Here is an 18,004-nt window from a genome sequence, read left to right as displayed (position 1 = left end):
AGTAAATAGGGAGAGGCTGTTAATAAACCTTAAATAAGAAAATTACCTAGTACATCAATGGCAGTAAGTGCCATTCTAAAAATATATTAGAATAAGGGTGATATGGAATTCAGGGTGAGGATTGCAGTTTTAAATAGGGTGGTCAGAGTTGCCTTCGCTAAAAGTATAATATTTGAGTAAATAATTGAAGGAGGTAAAGGAGAGAGGGAGTTGTGCAGGGCAGAAGAACATCTTAGACAGAGGGAATAGTCTATACAAAGTCCTGCGGTAGAGGCATGCGTGGTATGCATGAAGAATGGACAAGGATAACTGAAACATAGCAGATGAGGTGGGAGGGTGGGCAGGAACCCTGTAGAATTTGTAAACATTGGAAAATGTTTAGTTTTACTTTGAGTTAAAAGAGAAGCCTTTTAAGCAGTGTAAGCGGAGCCTAATAAAAAGGGTCATTCTGAATGTTAGGTTGAGAATAGACTAGTAGGGCAAGAACAGAAGCAGGGAGACAAATTAGGAGACTCTTGAGAATAATCTGGGTGAGAAATGAAGGTGGTACAGACCAGGTTAGAAGCAATGGAGATGGTGAGAAATAGGCTGGGTTTTGGACATACTTTGAAGATAGAGCCAACAAGATTTCTAGGCCAGTCAGATATGGTGTATGGAAAGGAAAGAGAAGAGTCAAGGATTACACCAAGATTTTTGGTTTGAGTATCTGAAAGGATAGTTTACTCTAACTCAGCTGGGAGAAGACTGTAGGTAGAAGGGGTAGGAAAGGGGGATTGGATAGGAGTTTAGTGTGTGGATATTTTAAATTCGAAATACCTCTGAGATACTCAAGTGGAGATGGCATATAGGAATTATGTATATGAGGCTATTGCCAGGGGAGAGGTTCTGAGCTGGATGACGCCTGTATTTAAAACCCCGAGACCGAGTGAGATCACCAAGAGAATGAATACAGATAGAAAAGAGAAGAAACCCAAAAACTAGGCCCTAGACTGCTCCGGTAATAAGAGTTAATATTGGAAAAAATATATATATAAATTGCAAAAAGCTCTTTTTAAAGGCATCAAATAGCTGTGGAAACAACAAGAATTAGATGAACTAAAATATCAGACAGTAAGAGTCATCCGTAGGTGGGCTGACGACGGCTGGCTGTTTTCTTCTCTGGAGGCATTTCTCAGTTCTGGGAGTGGGCCGAGGATCAGGTTTGGCCCAAACAAAAGAGACTGTTCTGGATAGAAGAGAAACCATCTGACCCTGGTGGGGATTGAATATACAAGGCTCGTGGAATGTTTGGAAACTAAAGAAATCCCCAAAGCAAGGGGATTTCCTCAAGAGACTTCTGCTGAATTCTGGGGTATCCCAGGAAGCTGGGAGTTCAGCCAGAAGGCAGATTGAAATTTCATAGTTGCCTGGTACTTAAGAGACAAAAAAATCGCTAAAGGAATGGACCTACCACAAAATACTGACTCTTGCTTAAGATATTTGTCGGACTTTTAACCTGCATGGGGTAGAAGACTAAAATACTAAGCTCAAAACCTCCATAGAGCATGTTTCAGGGCTCAAGAGAAAAAAGACATGCCAGTCTCTCAGTCAGTGACCCTGGATACTCATGTTCCAAAAACAGTAAAATAAGAGGTGGATTGAATCTTAAAACAGTAACTCAGTCCTGACCCAACTCAGTCTCTGACTGGATCAAAGGGACCACCCCCTCGCCCTGGTTGTCTAAGAGAAAATGGGAAACACTTGTAGTAGAAAATATTGTTTGGAGCTGCTACAATTTGTTTGTCCACAGTGTCCAACATAAAATAAAAAAAATTAGACATTCAAAGAGGCTGGAAAAGGTGGCTAAAAATTAAGAGAATAATCATAAAATAGAAGCAGACCCCAGGTGATCCAGATATTAGAGTTGGCAGGCGGAAAGAACTTTAAAATAACTATGATTAAAATGTTAAAGAAAATAGAGGGGGCCAGCACAGTGGCTCATGCCTATAATCCCAGCATTTTTGGAGGCCAAGGCTCGAGTATCACTTTGAGCTTAGAATTTCAAGGCCAACCTGGGCAACATGGCAAAACCCCTTCTCTACAAAAAATACAAAAATTAGCTGGGTGTGGTGGCTTGTGCCTGTAGTCCCAGCTACTTGCAAGCCTGAGGCTGGAGAATCATTTGAGCCCGGGAAGTGGAGGTTTTAATGAGGTGAGATCGTTCCACTGCACTCTCCAGCCTGGGTGACAGAGTGAGATCCTGTCTGAAAAAAAAAAAAGAAAAGAAAATAGAGGAAAAGATGGACAAGATGAACTTTAAAATGAAGACTTCCAACAGAGAATTACATCTATAAAGAGAATCAGATAACAGTGTAGAATGAAAAATCCAGGTTATAAAATTCAAGACCAAGTGGATAGGTTTATAAGTAGATTAGATGCAGCAGAAGAGGAGTGAATATGAAGACAGATCAATGGAAAATTTCTAAAGCACATAGAGGAAAAAGAATGAATCAAACAGAGCAAAAGGTAAAAGCATAAGAAAGAGACACAAGTGCGATGCAGTTAAAAGTTGTAATGTATTTCTTTCTTTTTTTTTTTTTTGAGACAGAGTCTCACTCTGTCACCCGAGCTGGAGTACGGTGGCGCAATCTCAGCTCACTGCAACCTCTGCCTCCTGGGCTCAAGCAATTCTCGTTCCTCAACCTCCCAGTAGATGTGATTACAGGTGTGTGCCAGTATGCCCAGCTAATTTTTGTATTTTTAGTAGAGATGGAGCTTCACCGTGTTGGCCAGGCTGGTCTCAAACTCCTGACCTCAGCTGATCCACTCACTTCGGCCTCCCAAAGTGTTGGGATTATAGGCGTGAGCCACTGCACCCAGCCGAAAGTTCTAAGTATTTCTGATTGGAGTGCTAGGGATAGAGGAGATTGGAGCAGAGTAGCATTTGAAGATACAACTAATGACCAAGAATTCCTAAACTGATGGAAGATATCAACCAGTAGATTCAAAATCAGATAACTCTCAAGCAGGAAAAATGCAAAAACAAAACCATACCTAGGCATATGTTAAACCTATATAAACAAAGACTGAGAGAACATTTAAAAGCCACAAGAGAAAATCTGGTGGATAATATTGTATTAAGTAGTACAATATTGAATGCATTCTCTCCTGAATTTCAGAGTAAGAAAAATATTTCACTGTCATAATTTATACTCAAAAATACAATGTAGGACCTGGCCACTACAATAAAGAGAAAGAATAAATAAAAAGTTAAAAGATTAGAAAGGGAGTAGTAAAACTTTTTTATTATTTGTAGATGACGTGACTGTGTAAGTAGAACATTGAACAGAATGTACTAACAAATCATTGGAAATAATAAATGTAGGTTTAGTTAAGTTGGTGGATATATAAAGACTATGCAATATGGATACATAAAGACAATATGCAAATACATATTTTTTATTTCTATAAACTAGTGACATAACATCAGGAAAGGATAATTATTAAATCCCATTTATAATAGCATCAAGGTATTAGAGACCCTGGAATAAGTCAAAAAATACACAAGCCGTCTATGCTAAAAATATAGCTATGAAAAAGAAGAACTAAACAAATAGATGTAGCACATATGGGGTTTTGTTTTGTTTTGCTTTGCTTTGTTTTGTTTTGTTTTGTTTTTGAGATGGAGTCTCACTCTGTCACCCAGGCTGGAGTGCAGTGGCATGATCTTGCTCTTTGCAACCTCCACCTCCCAGGTTCAAGCGATTCTCCTGTCTCGGCCTCCCGAATAGCTGGGACTATAGGCGTGCACCACCACGCCACGCTAATTTTTGTATTTTTAGTAGAGACAGGGTTTCGCTGTGTTGGCCAGGCTGGTCCCGAGTTCCTGACCTCAAATGATCCACCTGCCTCAACCTCCCAAAGTGCTGGGATAATAGGCATGAGCCACCGTGCCCAGCCATATATGGTTATTTAATACTGCAAAGATGTCTATAATTCAAACCCAGTCAAAAACTAAGCAGGGCATTTTTTAATTGGTGGAAATTTATATGAAAATTCTAAAGACCTATCTAACATAACCTGAGATAGTCATGAAAAAGAACTAAATTGGAAGATTTAACTGTAAGACTTTGTAATCAAGCTATAGGAATGAAGACGGGGCAGTATTGCCATAAGGATAGTCAAATAGACCAGCTGAACAAAATAGAACTACCTTGTCCAGTATGGACCCTATCAGCCACATGTGCCTACTGAGCACTTGAAATGTAGCTAGTTTGAATTAAGATGTGCTATAAATATAAAATACCATATTTTGAAGACTTTGTATGAAATGACTATTAAAATATTTTTTAATTTTTTAATTGATTACATATTGATAATTTAGATATATTGGTTTAAATGAAATATATTAAAATTACTTGCACCTGTTTTACTTTTTTAATGTGGCTACTAGAAAATTTTAAATTACATATGTAGCTTAATGATGTTGGTGGCAACACACATTTCTTAAACAGCACACAAAAATACTATTCATAAAAGAAAAGATTGATAAAATGGATTATATAGAATTTCTGTTCATCAGAAGACACATTAAGGGATTGAAAAGGCAAACCATAGACTGGTAGAAAATGTAATCTGTCTATCTGAGAGAGGACTCTTATTTAAAATAATTCTTGAAAATAAATTAGAACAATTTATAAAATAGGCAAATGACTTGAGTAGGAGGTTCACAAAAGAGGATATCCAAATGTCCAGTAAGCATATGAAAAGGGGCACAGCATCCTCTGTTATCGGGAAAATGTGAATTAAAGAGACAACACTATACATCCACCAGAATGGCTAACATGCTAAAGACTGACAATATCAAGTCACCCAGAACTCCCATACCTTGCTGGTAGGTGTCAAAATTTTTACAATCACTGAGAAAATTTTTGACAATATTATTTATTTATTGACAATATTTATTAAAATTAGACATCTACCTACCCCATAACCCAGTATTTCTTCTCCTAGTTATATATCCAAGATAAATGAGCATATTTTTCCACCAAAAGACATAATTTCTATGAATTTCTTGTGTAATACAAAAATTGGAAGCAAACCAAATATTCCTCAACAGTAGAGTGGATAGTTTATTTATATTACAAAATACTACACAGTGTTAAAAAAAAATGAACTACATACTGTATGATTCCATTTACATGAGGTTTAGTAATACGCAAAACCAGTCCATGGTGGTAGAAGTCTGAATATTGGTTACTTACAGTGGGGGCACAGGACTTTTCAGAGTGTTGGAAAAATTATATAACTAGATCTTGAGTGGTAGTTACATAAGTGCATTTCTGTATGTAAAAATTCATCAAGATGTACACTTGAGATTTCTGTGTACTACAAGCATGCCATACCTCAGTAACTAAGCATTATGTTAGCATGCCTGATAGTTCCTTGATGATTAAGACTAGACATATCTCATTTACTTCTGTAAGACCAGTGCATAAAGTAAAAGCACTCCATAAATAATGTGGGATAAAAATTTAGGAAGGAAATGAGGTAGGAAGCTGGTTCATTAGTCTAGTTTCTTTTAACCTAGCACCTGTTCGCTGCCCACTTGCCATAGTCAGACTTTAGTTAGTTGGCTGCAAGATCAGTGATAGTGGTCCTTGCTGCTCATTAGAGTACACCTGGCTTTGGCCCTTTGCTGTTACCGTCCTGACAGTATGTAAGTCTGAGTGTATGGAGAAGGGGGAGACTTCTTAAATCAAGTGACATAAATCAAGAAAAATAGCTGTCTGTACTCTGTAGCCTCAGAGAGTTTGACACTTTATTTCCTCACTGTATTTCCTTCTTTCTTTTCCTCTTCCTTGTTGTTTAGCATTCAACAAATACCTATTGATTATGCATTTCCTGGTCTAGCTATGTCGGTATATAAAACAAGGATCCCTGCCCTCTGAAGGTTTATGTAGTAAAGGGAGAAGACAGCAATAAACAGTGAACTGCCACCTTCTCCCTGCCACCTGTCTGTGTTTAGGAACCAAGCAGAACAAATACTTAAACAGAGAAACAAAAGCATAATCTGTATTCACACCCCTTTCTTCTATTGTATGGTAATTATAGTTTACTTGCCTTCCTGTTGAGTGGTGAGAAGGGATGTGTGTGGTTTTGGATTAACTTCTGCATGGCATCTAGCACAATGCCATGTGTCTGAGAGAGCTTAGTAAATATTTGTAACCTTCGGGAGCATCTGCCTGTGCCTGCTTGCTGATTTCCATAATTCTTTTCTGCCATATGCCTTCCTCATTTCTTTTAACCCATCATCACTTTCCTGGGAAAAGCTTGATTTAAGATCTTAAAAGATGTTTTCTGTAATTTTATGGCTTTATGCCCTAGAATGGCTAGACTGAAGATATACAAATCATCCTTCTGGGACGTTCCAGCCAGGAACCCAGAATACCGAATTTGGCAGTTTCGTTGTTGTGATGAGTGTTCTTTTCATATGGTGTTTTAAGTCTCATATTGTAATAGATCTGAAAAGGTCATTGTGCATACGAACCACTGAGAAATAATGCTGCTCAAGGTTCTAGAAAGAATGTTAAACATTTTGTGTTTTTAACTATAAATACCCTATAGAAAGAGATTTCATGGAGATTGGAGCATAGAAGTGTTGATGGTTATCTAGGGTAAAAAGGAATTTATGTTTTCAGTTGAGATTTACGTTCAAAGGATGATCAGTGAAACAGCCTTTTCCAGCTACAAAGGGGAAAGATGGTACAATTTAATAGAGAATAATTATACCTTGATTTTGAATAGTATGTGAAAACATTTTTCCAATAGTAATACTATTTTATCTTCCCACTAATCCAGTGAGATACGTATTTTTAACTCCTATTTTAATATATTTGGAGACTAGGAGGTATTAATTGACTTGCCTAAAGTCAATAGCTGGTAGATATTAGAACCAATTTTAAGACCCCAGACTCTTAGAGCTTTCTGAAAATTGTATGCAGCAACATGTAGGTAGTTTTGCAAAGAAGGTAAATCTGAGGACCAATTTTAGGTATGTTAAATGCAGATCTGAAATTGAATCTGAAAAACTTCTCTGCTCTTGTGACAGACTTGTATCCAGAGCTTAGAAGCCACCACTTTAAATTCTAGCTTTGCAAAATGTTTGTGACCTTTTGACCACTCTGTGGCCTGATGGGAGGCCTTGGTACTCAAAGGTGAACTTTTGAAAGAGGTAGTACCCATTGTAGTATTTCTTATAGAATTGTTTTCTTGGATTCTGTGGTTCCAGCAATTTTCTTTTTTTCTTCATCTTTGTCCCCAGGAGCCTCCAGAAGATGATGCAAACATCATTGAGAAGATCCTGGCATCTAAGACTGTCCAGGAGGTTGGTGGCTTATGTTTCTAGCTTTTATATCATTAGCACAGATTACATCTTCTGTGAAGAGATTTTTGGCTAGAGAACCTAGAATGACCATTATTGGCTGGAGTGAGAGCTAGGCAAGAATATTGTCTGGCTAGCCAACACTTATTTTTACCCCTGTAGAGCATTTTAGGACATAAAACTCTTAATATATCTAGAATGGCTCAAGCTGATGATTTCCTCCATTGTGATCCTAGCAAAAGCCATATATCCCTTAGTTGCTGTAGCCCACCAAAATTTAGCAGAGGGCCAAGAAGAAGAGATGGAAAAAAAGTCCTAATGGAGGCCAGGTTCATTGGCTCACGCCTATAATCCCAACACTTTGAGAGGCCAACATCAGAGGATCACTTGAGCCCAGTAGTTCAAGACCAACCCAGGCAACATAGTGAGACCCTGTCTCTATTTAAAAAAAATATACACACACACACACATACATACATACATACATACACACACACATACACACCCATATGGGTCCTAATGGAAACGTGGGGGTTCTTTTCTTCAGACATCTCAGGGCCATTGTAGGAATCTCCTATAGGAAATTCCTGGAGTGGTAGAGTATGTTGGTGCTGGTGAGAGCATGGCTTCATCTTTACTTCAAGTATTTGTGAAAGTAAACTTCCTTATTTGGAGAGTGAATACTATTGGTGTTTCAGAAGTGAGGCGTTAGGGGGTTGCCAGAGATTAATGTAGTCACTTCCACACCAGGCTCTGGTCCTGACATTTCTCAGAGTCCTGGGCCAGTTTGGGTTTATCAGCTGAGTGCCATCCCAACCTAGACCTTGGAAGGACAGCAGGAAGATCAGTTTTTTACCTTGCAGCTGTGTATCCCACCTTTGGAAAACCTGACCCAATAGGTGTCAGGAAAAGGCCTGGGAAAATGAAAATATGCTTTAAGAAATCTTTATGGAAATCAGGCAGAGATGTTGATTACCTGTTTTCTTTTGGCTCAGTAAGGGTGATCTGCCTGGGATCTGGGCTGATAACTGCTTGCTATTTGTTACAGGTTCACCCAGGAGAACCTCCATTCGACTTGGAGCTGTTCTACGTTAAGTATAGAAATTTGTACGTCTATTTAAAGTATTCTCTGTATTTGGGTTTTATATGAATAAAACTTTTTTTCTCTTGTGACTTTATTATCTTCTACATCTTCAGAGTCTTGCCTCTAAGGCATGACCCACAGATCTTGGCTGACTTAAGTTTACCTTAGGCAGTAACGCTCAATTATAGCTGCACACAGAATTATCTGGAGAGCTTTTTTAAACCACTAAAGACCTTGCTCCACCCAAGACCATTGGCTCAGACTCAGTGGGGCCCAAGGATTGTTGTTTTTTTAAAAACTCCTTGGGCAATTCTCATATGCAACCAGGGTAGAGAACCACCCTCCTGTAGCATATGCTCTTTTCCCCTCTTGTATATTTTCGTTTCTGCTACAGACCCACTTTCACTAATGTGTGTTAATGATAACCTGCCCACAGCTGCCCTCCCTCTGTTCTCAGCCGGTTTCTCTAGAAGTTACAGAGAGATCAGTTGCTTGGAATTACTCCATTTTGTTTTGTTTTCTGTTGTTGCCCTTAAGAGGAAGGTCTTTCTAAGCCCAATCTCCAGCAGTTTCACAATAAACCATTTTACTATTTCTGTGTTAGGTGGTCACCATGTTTATTGAACACCTTAACGCTCGATCGTTTGCTAGTTATGTGCTTGCCTGACAATTTGTATATCTTTGGATAGTTCCTACTTACATTGTAAATGGGCCACAATGGAAGAGCTCGAAAAGGATCCTCGCATCGCGCAGAAGATCAAGCGATTTAGGAATAAACAAGCCCAGATGAAGCACATTTTTACGGAGGTGAAGCAATATTTACTGACTCATTTGACTGCTGCTTTTCTTGCAGCAGTAAATACTGTGTTTACATTTCTAAGTCCAAGTTAAAGTCCTATACAGATCTGTTGCTCAAGTCAAATTGATAAATGTGTGCTGATTTGCAACAAAACTAGTCTAGATTCAAGTCAAAGAAAAGTATCCACCAAAGTTAAGGATCAAACCTTATAAACTGACAACTCATAAGAGCATGCATCTTGGTCTGAATACTAATAAATAGCTAGAGTGAGAGGAATATGCACACAATTCTTTTGTCCCTGCTCCCTCAACCCGCTGCAACCCAAAAAGGACATTTCAGAAGGTCCTAAAGTTTGAATGTAAAAAACAAAACAAATCTAAAAGTGAGAGAAAGTAAACAAATAAATAATTTTATTTATGTAAACTTGGGAATTTCTAAGTATTGTACCTATAGCAAGAGGAAGGACTGATGGATTTTAATATTAAACAAATCTATAAGTGCTATATATCAGAAAATGCCACAAACCTTAACCTTAATGTGTTATTCTTGGAATAAAGACTAAACCCTGCAATATAGCCTACACAACCCTTTGTGTCTGTTTTCTGATCTATTCCCAAAGCAGTGGTTTTTCCTTGGCCGAGAATAGAGGAAACTGTGCTGGGGTATGTAGAAATAATGCAACAAGAGTTCATATTCTTGTGGGAAGGAAAGGCTTTTGAGAAGATTGGAACACATGAAATTAAGGAGGAATAATACTGAAGAGTAGTTCAACACTGCCTTTGGTCTTGACCTATTCAACATATTTGTTAGTAACTTGGGTAAATATTTTTGTGATACAAATAGTAACTTAGTTTTGAGTAGAGCTTTATATCCATTATTTCCAGCTGCTTTATGAGGTAGCTAAAGCACACGTGGAGGAAACTCAGGCTCCAAGAGCCTGCAACTTCCCACATGCACAGAGATAGACTCCTGATGAAATCCTAACTCCTGAACACCCAGGAGACATTCTAACCAGATCCAATACTGAGAGAATAAATGTCAGGATCAGCCTGGGTTTGCCTGGACAGGGTAGGATGAATAAAATGTAGGAATAAATGTAATATCCTACATTGTTCTTGGAATCTTTCTAGTTCTGAAGTGAGGAAGATGACTGGGTAGCAGTTCTAGGGAGAAAACATATTGCCAGTTCAATTAACTACACATTTACTGTGTGTCAAGAGTAGGACATGGCTGTTTAAAAAGTAAACGAATCCTACTAATCCTAGACTGCACCAATAGAACAGTCCTGCTGTACCATGCTCTTTTCATTCCTAAATGCTATGTTCATTTGGGTACCAGGATTCAGTGAGGGACTTTGCAAAACGTGAGGGCAGCTGCAAGAGGACTGTCATGGTGGGAATGGGGCATAGGTGGAGAGCAGACTGCACAATGGTAAGAGCCTAGGCTCTGCAGTCAAACTGCCCCTCCCAGCCCAGCCTCACACACACCTGGGTGGCCTCAGGCCATGGCATAAGCTCCTTCAAACTCAATATCATAGGAAAAAGGAGAACTCCTGATAGAATCAGCCTCACGGAATACCTGCAAGGATTAGATGATAGTTTTCTTGCCATTTTCAGCTTTATTGGAGTATAATTGTCAAAAATTTATATTTAAGATGTACAACTTGATGTTTTAATGTATGTGTACATTGTGAAATAATCACTATAGTCAAGCTAGTGAGCATATCCATCACCTCACATAAGTAGGGTTTTTTTTCTTTCTTTTTTCCCCCCTAAGGGTGAGAACACTTAAGATTTATCCTCTTAGCAAATTTCAAATATATAATACAATATTTTTAACTGTCATCACCGTGCTATACATTAGGTCTCCAGAACTTATTCATCCTGTGTAACTGAAATTTTATACCCTTTGACCAATGTCTCCCCCATTTACCCCTTCCCTTCATCCCTGGCAACCACCATTTTACTCTCTGCTTCTATGAGTTTGATTATTTTATATTCCACATGTAAGTGAGATCATACAATATTTGTCTTTGTGTGTCAGGCTTATTTTACTTTGTATAACATCCTCCTGGTTCATCCATGTTGTTGCAAATGATGGGATTTCCTTCTTTTTTAAAGCTGAATGATATTCTATTATCTAGATATGTACACCCCACTTTCTTTATCCATTCATCCCTCAATGGACACTTAGGTTGTTTCCATATCTTGACTATTGTGAATAATAAAGGACACAATGTTTATAGCAGTGTTTAGCTCATAGGCACTATTCCATAAATATTAGCTTTTCGTATCATTAAGATGGAAACGGTATATGAAGAACTGTTGAACAAACTGGGTTTTTTTTTTAACCCAGATAGGGAGGGGATTGCTGAAGAGCCTAAAGAGAGAGGAAAGAATCAAATTACTTATTGCTGCTGTAAAGGAAGCAGTTCACGCCAATGAGCAACAAGTTATAAGGAAGGAAGTTAAGTTATAATTTACTAATGATAAAGATCATGATGCTACTACTAAAGAGGTAGAGATAAAGCTGTTTCAACAGTGAATCAGGTCATGAAGGGTAGTAAATTTCTTAATTGGGAATAATTGAATCTGAGAGGCTTGCCAGGGATGTTGTAAAAAGTATCCTGCATTGATTAGATGATGAAACTAGCCCCAAAAGTGCCTTGCAGCCTAAGTGGCAGTAAGAGCTCTTCAGCACTCCTGGAGGAGGCTTCTGGGTAAGAAAGACCTGGGTGAACGGTCCAGTTAACATAGCTCCGTCAACTTGGTCACATTACTTAATATCTCTGAGTCAGTTTCCTAATCTGTAAGGTAATTATAGTACCTACTCCGTAAGGTAGTTTTGGAGCTTAAATGACAGTTCTTAGCATTACTCTGGACATACATTAAGTATTTCCATGTGTTGCTTCTTGTTGTTTTGTAGGTAAACTTTTTTTGAAGCATAGTGTGCATAAAGATAAAAGTGTACATCTCAATGAATTTTTACAATGTAAACACATTTGTGTAACTACTACCTAGATCAACAAATAGAACATTGTCAGCACCCAGGAAGCTTCCCTCATGCCCCCTTCCAATGTTAACTATTGTTGTTATTAAGAAGAAAAAGAAACTAATTCCTAGTTGCCAAGGGCTATGTTTGAAATAAGGACCAGTAAGGAAAAGGGTACCCTTCTGCTGATTTTTGTACATTGCTGTAATGACCAACAGGGAATTATTACCTGGCTAGGGTGTAGCCTCTAAGATGGTTGGATCCTTTAAATTTAGTCATGGAGAGCAGGATTTGGAGACAGTGAATAAATGCCTGTGACTTTTATTCTTAAGCCAACCCTTTCTTTTTGTGTTTGTTGATAGGGCCCAGAGTAGGGGTCACTTAGAGATAACACCCTAGGTGTTGGAATTGAGGCAAGGGGACACACTTCCTAACTGTTCTCCTCTGTTTGTGTTAGCCTGATGAAGACTTGTTCAATCCAGACTATGTAGAAGTTGATCGCATCTTGGAGGTGGCCCACACCAAGGATGCAGAAACAGGGGAGGTGGGTATTCGCCTCTCCTAAAGCATCTTCCCTTCTTTCCACATATTTCACTTGTTTTAACATGTGGCCTTTGTCTCAATAGTATTCCTGTCTAGTCATGTAGGGTGGTTTTTCAGAGGTGGGCAGATATGAGTGACTCCTTTAACCTAATAGAACATTAAGTTTCTTTCCTGTTTTCCCACCAGGAGGTAACACATTACCTGGTGAAGTGGTGCTCACTACCATATGAAGAAAGCACATGGGAGCTAGAGGAAGATGTGGATCCTGCAAAAGTTAAAGAATTTGAATCTCTTCAAGTTCTCCCTGAAATTAAGCATGTGGTAAAGTAGTTTTGTCTTTCTCTGACACTTCTCGGAACATGTAATTTTATGAACTTTGCAATCATGGAAGTCCACCTGGCTTGTTCCTAGGTGGTTTGTGTGGTATTTTACCTTTGTTACTTCTCATTGAATCCGAAATTCAGTGTTTTCCACCCCAGATCGAACTTTGCCAGCACCGTGGTCATCTTTAGGTCTCAGGTCTATTTTGATGTATATGACATTTAAGAAGCTTTGATATTGGCTTAGATTTCTTGGTGTGTGGCTGTTATATGGAGTCAGTAAAATAAAATTTGTAAGAAATGGCTGGCGTGCAAGAGAAGCTCAGTAGTATCTTTCCTGTTTCTTATCTCTTCATCAGCTACCTCTTTTCTTTGATTTTCCCTTCTTCACTCAACTGGAATATTAAGTGGAAGAACTGTCCTTTATCTGCAGATCCCTGTGACTCCCACAGAGAGAACATAGGTTTTTGATAAACATTATTGAATCTATTTGTTTTTCTGATTCTGGATTATTACCACTCAACTGCCAAGATCTCCCAGGGCACCTGAGAAGTATATAGATTATCCAGCAATTAAAAGGAGGGAGAGCCGGGCACAGTGGCTCACGCCTGTAATCCCAGCACTTTGGGAGGCCGAGGTGGGCGGATCATGAGGTCAGGAGATCGAGACCATCCTGGCTAAAACGGTGAAACCCCATCTCTACTAAAAATACAAAAAATTAGGCAGGCATGATGGCGGGCGCCTGTAGTCCCAGCTACTCGGGAGGCTGAGGCAGAAGAATGGCGTGAACTCGGGAGGCGGAGCTTGCAGTGAGCCGAGATCGCGCCACTGCACTCCCGCCTGGGCGACAGAGCGAGACTCCGTCTCAAAAAAGAAAAGGAGGGAGAGTTGGAGTTGGGATCAGAGCTTTTATTTATTTTTTTATTTTGAGATGGAGTCTTGGTCTGTTGCTGGAGTGCAGTGGCACAATCTCAGCTCACTGCAACCTCCATCTGCCGAGTTCAAGCAATTCTCCTGCCTTGGCCTCCTGAGTAGCTAGGAATACAAGCGCGTGCCACCACGCCTGGCTAATTTTTGTATGTTTTTAGCAGAGATGGTGTTTCACCATGTTAGGCTTGTCTTGAACTCCTGACTTCAGGTGATCTGCCTGTCTTGGCCTCCCAAAATGCTGGGATTACTTTGGTGTGAGCCACAACAACTGGCCCAGAGCTTTATTAAGGTGTAACTAACTTGAAAAGAGAATCAGTTGTTAAAGAATATGGCTATAGGCTGGAATGATCAGTTTCTGTTTAAAAAAAAAAAAAGTTGCCATTTTTATATGAAAAACTGTTATCCAGTTCCTTATTAATATTATTTGTTGCTTTTACATCACTGGAAAGTTGATACTTGGAACATTAAACTTAGGTCCCTGTAGGAGTCCATTCAAGAGCAGTGTTTTGTGGTTTTTTTTTGGCATATGAAAGGTAGATAGAGGTGTCTTGAGATGCAGAACTGTGATTAGAAACTTACATAGTTCATAGTGTTTTGTTTGCATGGTTGATTATTATTCTTTCAACCCTTTCCCATGTATACTGTTTTCTGCTTTTAATTCAACTTGTCAATCATCTATTAAGCATTTGCTATAGGTTGATTCTTGTGTGAGATATGGTAAGAAACAAGGTACAGGCCCTGCCCTCAGGAGCTCACAGTCTAATGGAAGAAGCATGTGTGTGCATGGATAAATAAATACGGCACCAGGCTAATTGTGGTGTGTGGCGTAATGCAGTGATGGACCAGATAGAGAGCAGGGAGAGTTTCATTCTGAAGCTAATTGTAAGTTATTATCTAGAAGCAATTAGGTTTCCTGCCCATTCTCTCAGCCTGACTCCTACTTAGTTCCCCCAACCTGTACATTACTCAGAAGGTAATAACTATAGTTTGAAACCAGCCTTGGGACAGTGAGATTTACCACTGTCCTCATTAGTATCCATGTTATGCTCCTAAAACATCATTCTCTATCTATTATGCTGTTTGCTTTCCTCCCTAGGAGCGGCCTGCTTCAGACTCCTGGCAGAAACTCGAGAAGTCTCGCGAGTATAAGAACAGTAACCAGCTCCGGGAGTACCAGCTGGAGGGGATGAACTGGCTTCTTTTTAACTGGTATAACAGGTAAGGAACCAAAACCAGCCCAGATGTTTGTACCCAGAGGTATATCATTGCCTTAGCCTGGAAAACCTAGAGTCGCAGTAGCAGACTGGTGAGAGGGAGCAGCATGGCCATCAATTTAGGGTGGTAATCTTTGCACATTAATCATCCAAGACTTACTTTATTTTTGTCGGTTGTTTCTCCAACCAAAAGGAATGATCTTTAGACATCATTGACTTTGTGCCTTTTTTGGTTTTTTGGCCAGCCACACCAAAAGGTTGGGCTCAATCTAGATGAAACAAAATCCAGAAGATCCTTTAAAGCTGTTTTCCATTTCTAAATCCTTAACCAAAAATATATATCTATATCTATATATATATATATGGGAATATACAGCTATACAAAAACTTTTAAATATTTTAAAACTTCTTGACTCTTTTAAATAACACTTAAGAGTCAAAAAGTTTTAAAAAAATTGAAAGTTCATACAGTAAAAAAGTTACAGTAAGCTAGAGTTAATTTGTTATTGAAGAAAAAATATTTTTAAATAAATTGAGTGTAGCCTTAGTGTACAGTATTTATAATGTCTACAGTGGTGTGCGGTAATGTCCTCGGCCTTCACATCACCCACCACTCACTCACTGACTCACCCAGAGCAACTTCCAGTCCTGTAAGCTCCATTCATGGTAAGTGCCCTATATAGGTATACTTTTTTTGTTTTTGTTTTTTAATGTTTATTTTTTAGTTCTAGGGTACATGTGCCAGATATGCAGGTTTGTTACATAGGTAAATGTGTGCCATGGTGGTTCGCTGCACCTGTCAACCTATCACCTAGGTATACCATTTTATTTTTTTATTTTTTATTTTTGTTGAGACAGAGCCTTGCTCTGTCACCCAGGCTAGAGTGCAATGGTGTGATCTCAGCTCTCTGCAACTTCCGCCTCCTGGGTTCAAACGATTCTTCTGCCTCTGCCTCCCTAGTAGCTAGAATTACAGGTACCTGCCACCTCGCCCTGCTAGTTTTTGTATTTTTAATAGAGATGGGGTTTCACCATGTTGGCCAGGCTGGTCTCGAACTCCTGACCTCAGGTGATCTGCCCGCCTTGGCCTCCCAAAATGTTGGGATTACAGGTGTGAGCCACTGCGCCTGGCCAGGTATACCACTTTTAATCTATATTTTGCTCTATTTTTACTTTGCCTTTTCTGTGTTTAGACGTGTTTAGATACACAGATACTTACTATGGTGTTACAATTGCCTACGGTATTCACTGCAGTGACATGCTGTATAGGCTTATAGCCTAGAAGCCATAGGCTATATACCACGTAGCCTAGGTGTGTAGTAGGCTATACCATCTAGGTTTAGTAGGTATACTCTATGATGTTCCCACAATGACACAGTCACCCAGTGATGCATTTCTCAGAATGTGACCCCATCCTTAAGTGACACATGACTGTATTTTCTCCCAAATTAGCACAGTTCTGTTTTGGAAGTAGGCAAGGTATGAATAATAATAATAACTAACCTCAGTTTAATATGTAAAATGATGATAAAGCCTTCAATGATAATCTTATAGGTAAAGGTCTATTTGTGAAGCATCTTTTCAAGTTATAACCAGCCTCTATAAGTTTCCTATATTGATAATGAATTATCTATATTTCTCACTCTCTGCAGAAAAAACTGTATTTTGGCTGATGAGATGGGCCTAGGGAAAACCATCCAGTCCATCACATTCCTTTCAGAAATATTTCTGAGAGGAATCCACGGCCCTTTTCTCATTATCGCCCCTCTCTCCACCATCACTAACTGGGAGCGGGAGTTCCGGACATGGACAGAGATGAATGCCATTGTGTACCACGGTAGCCAGATCAGCAGGCAGATGATCCAGCAGTATGAAATGGTGTACAGAGATGCCCAGGTGAGCCTCACGTGAAATCAGAGACCCAGGGACTGCCTAAGCTCAGAACAGCCTTTCTGTCACTTATCTTCAGAAGTTCCAGTGCCCTGCATCTTGTGTTAATGTGGAATGACTTTGTAATATGTTTGTCAAGGCTGACTCCTGCTCTCCCTGGTAGCTCATTTTAATTTATGATACAACACAGGATTGTAGGGCATGCTGTCTAAACTCTGAAATATACCTTTTTTAGGACACTGAAAGTTTGACTTACTTGTTGGTTTATGAAGTTACTTTTATATGCAGAAGATTTTATCTGAATTGTTATGTGTTCAGTGAAGAAAGTGAGCAAAAGAATTACTATACAGAGAATGGATTCCCAGCCAGGGAGTTTGGAGAGGAGGTTAACAGATTTGACAGAGAAGGATAAAGAGAAAATAGGTTTCAAATCATTAAAAACACAACAGCAACATTTTCTCTTTTTTTAAGTTTTTTAAGTGCTATCACTTAGCTGAATATAGTTATGTGTTTGTCCTGCACACTGGTTTTTATAATTAAGGTAAAAATTAAACGATTTCAATCAGAGGAAAGCCAGTGGTCTCCCCAGAGGTTTCAAAAACAGCAGAGACACTTGGAAGAAATTTAAGAAGTGTTCTAACATGATGCAGCTCTGCTCTTGAAATGTGATGGCAACACCGAGACAGTCTGGAAAACAAAGCTGTGTCCTGCCTAGTAGCGCTTGTCTTAGGTGAATCAGGATCATTACCTTCAATCTGTGCTACAACTCAAATTATAAGGTGAAATTAAGTCTGAAAAATAGCAGAGAGTTTCCTTTGGGCATTCAAACTATGCATGGTTTACATTGACTCCTGGCTGGGAACTTGTGAA

The 18,004-nt window shown here is 39.1% G+C and overlaps 1 protein-coding gene across 3 annotated transcripts in view; it reads left to right on the top strand.

Moving 5' to 3' along the window:
- CHD6 (chromodomain helicase DNA binding protein 6) overlaps nucleotides 1–18,004 on the top strand; it is a 220,455-nt gene that overhangs the window by 112,316 nt on the left and 90,135 nt on the right. For all 3 annotated transcript variants that reach the window (XM_054467364.2, XM_054467366.2, XM_063659588.1), the window contains 7 exons: nucleotides 7,304–7,366; nucleotides 8,412–8,470; nucleotides 9,137–9,254; nucleotides 12,695–12,781; nucleotides 12,967–13,101; nucleotides 15,127–15,248; nucleotides 16,897–17,140. In XM_054467364.2, the coding sequence (XP_054323339.1) occupies nucleotides 7,304–7,366; nucleotides 8,412–8,470; nucleotides 9,137–9,254; nucleotides 12,695–12,781; nucleotides 12,967–13,101; nucleotides 15,127–15,248; nucleotides 16,897–17,140 (828 nt within the window). The remainder of the gene's footprint in view (nucleotides 1–7,303; nucleotides 7,367–8,411; nucleotides 8,471–9,136; nucleotides 9,255–12,694; nucleotides 12,782–12,966; nucleotides 13,102–15,126; nucleotides 15,249–16,896; nucleotides 17,141–18,004) is intronic.

Source organism: Pongo pygmaeus, chromosome 21 (assembly GCF_028885625.2).
Source record: "Pongo pygmaeus isolate AG05252 chromosome 21, NHGRI_mPonPyg2-v2.0_pri, whole genome shotgun sequence".
In the NCBI taxonomy this organism is placed as follows: domain Eukaryota; kingdom Metazoa; phylum Chordata; class Mammalia; order Primates; family Hominidae; genus Pongo; species Pongo pygmaeus.
Note: the sequence above shows the minus strand (reverse complement) of the source record. Positions and strands in the feature narration are given on the sequence as shown.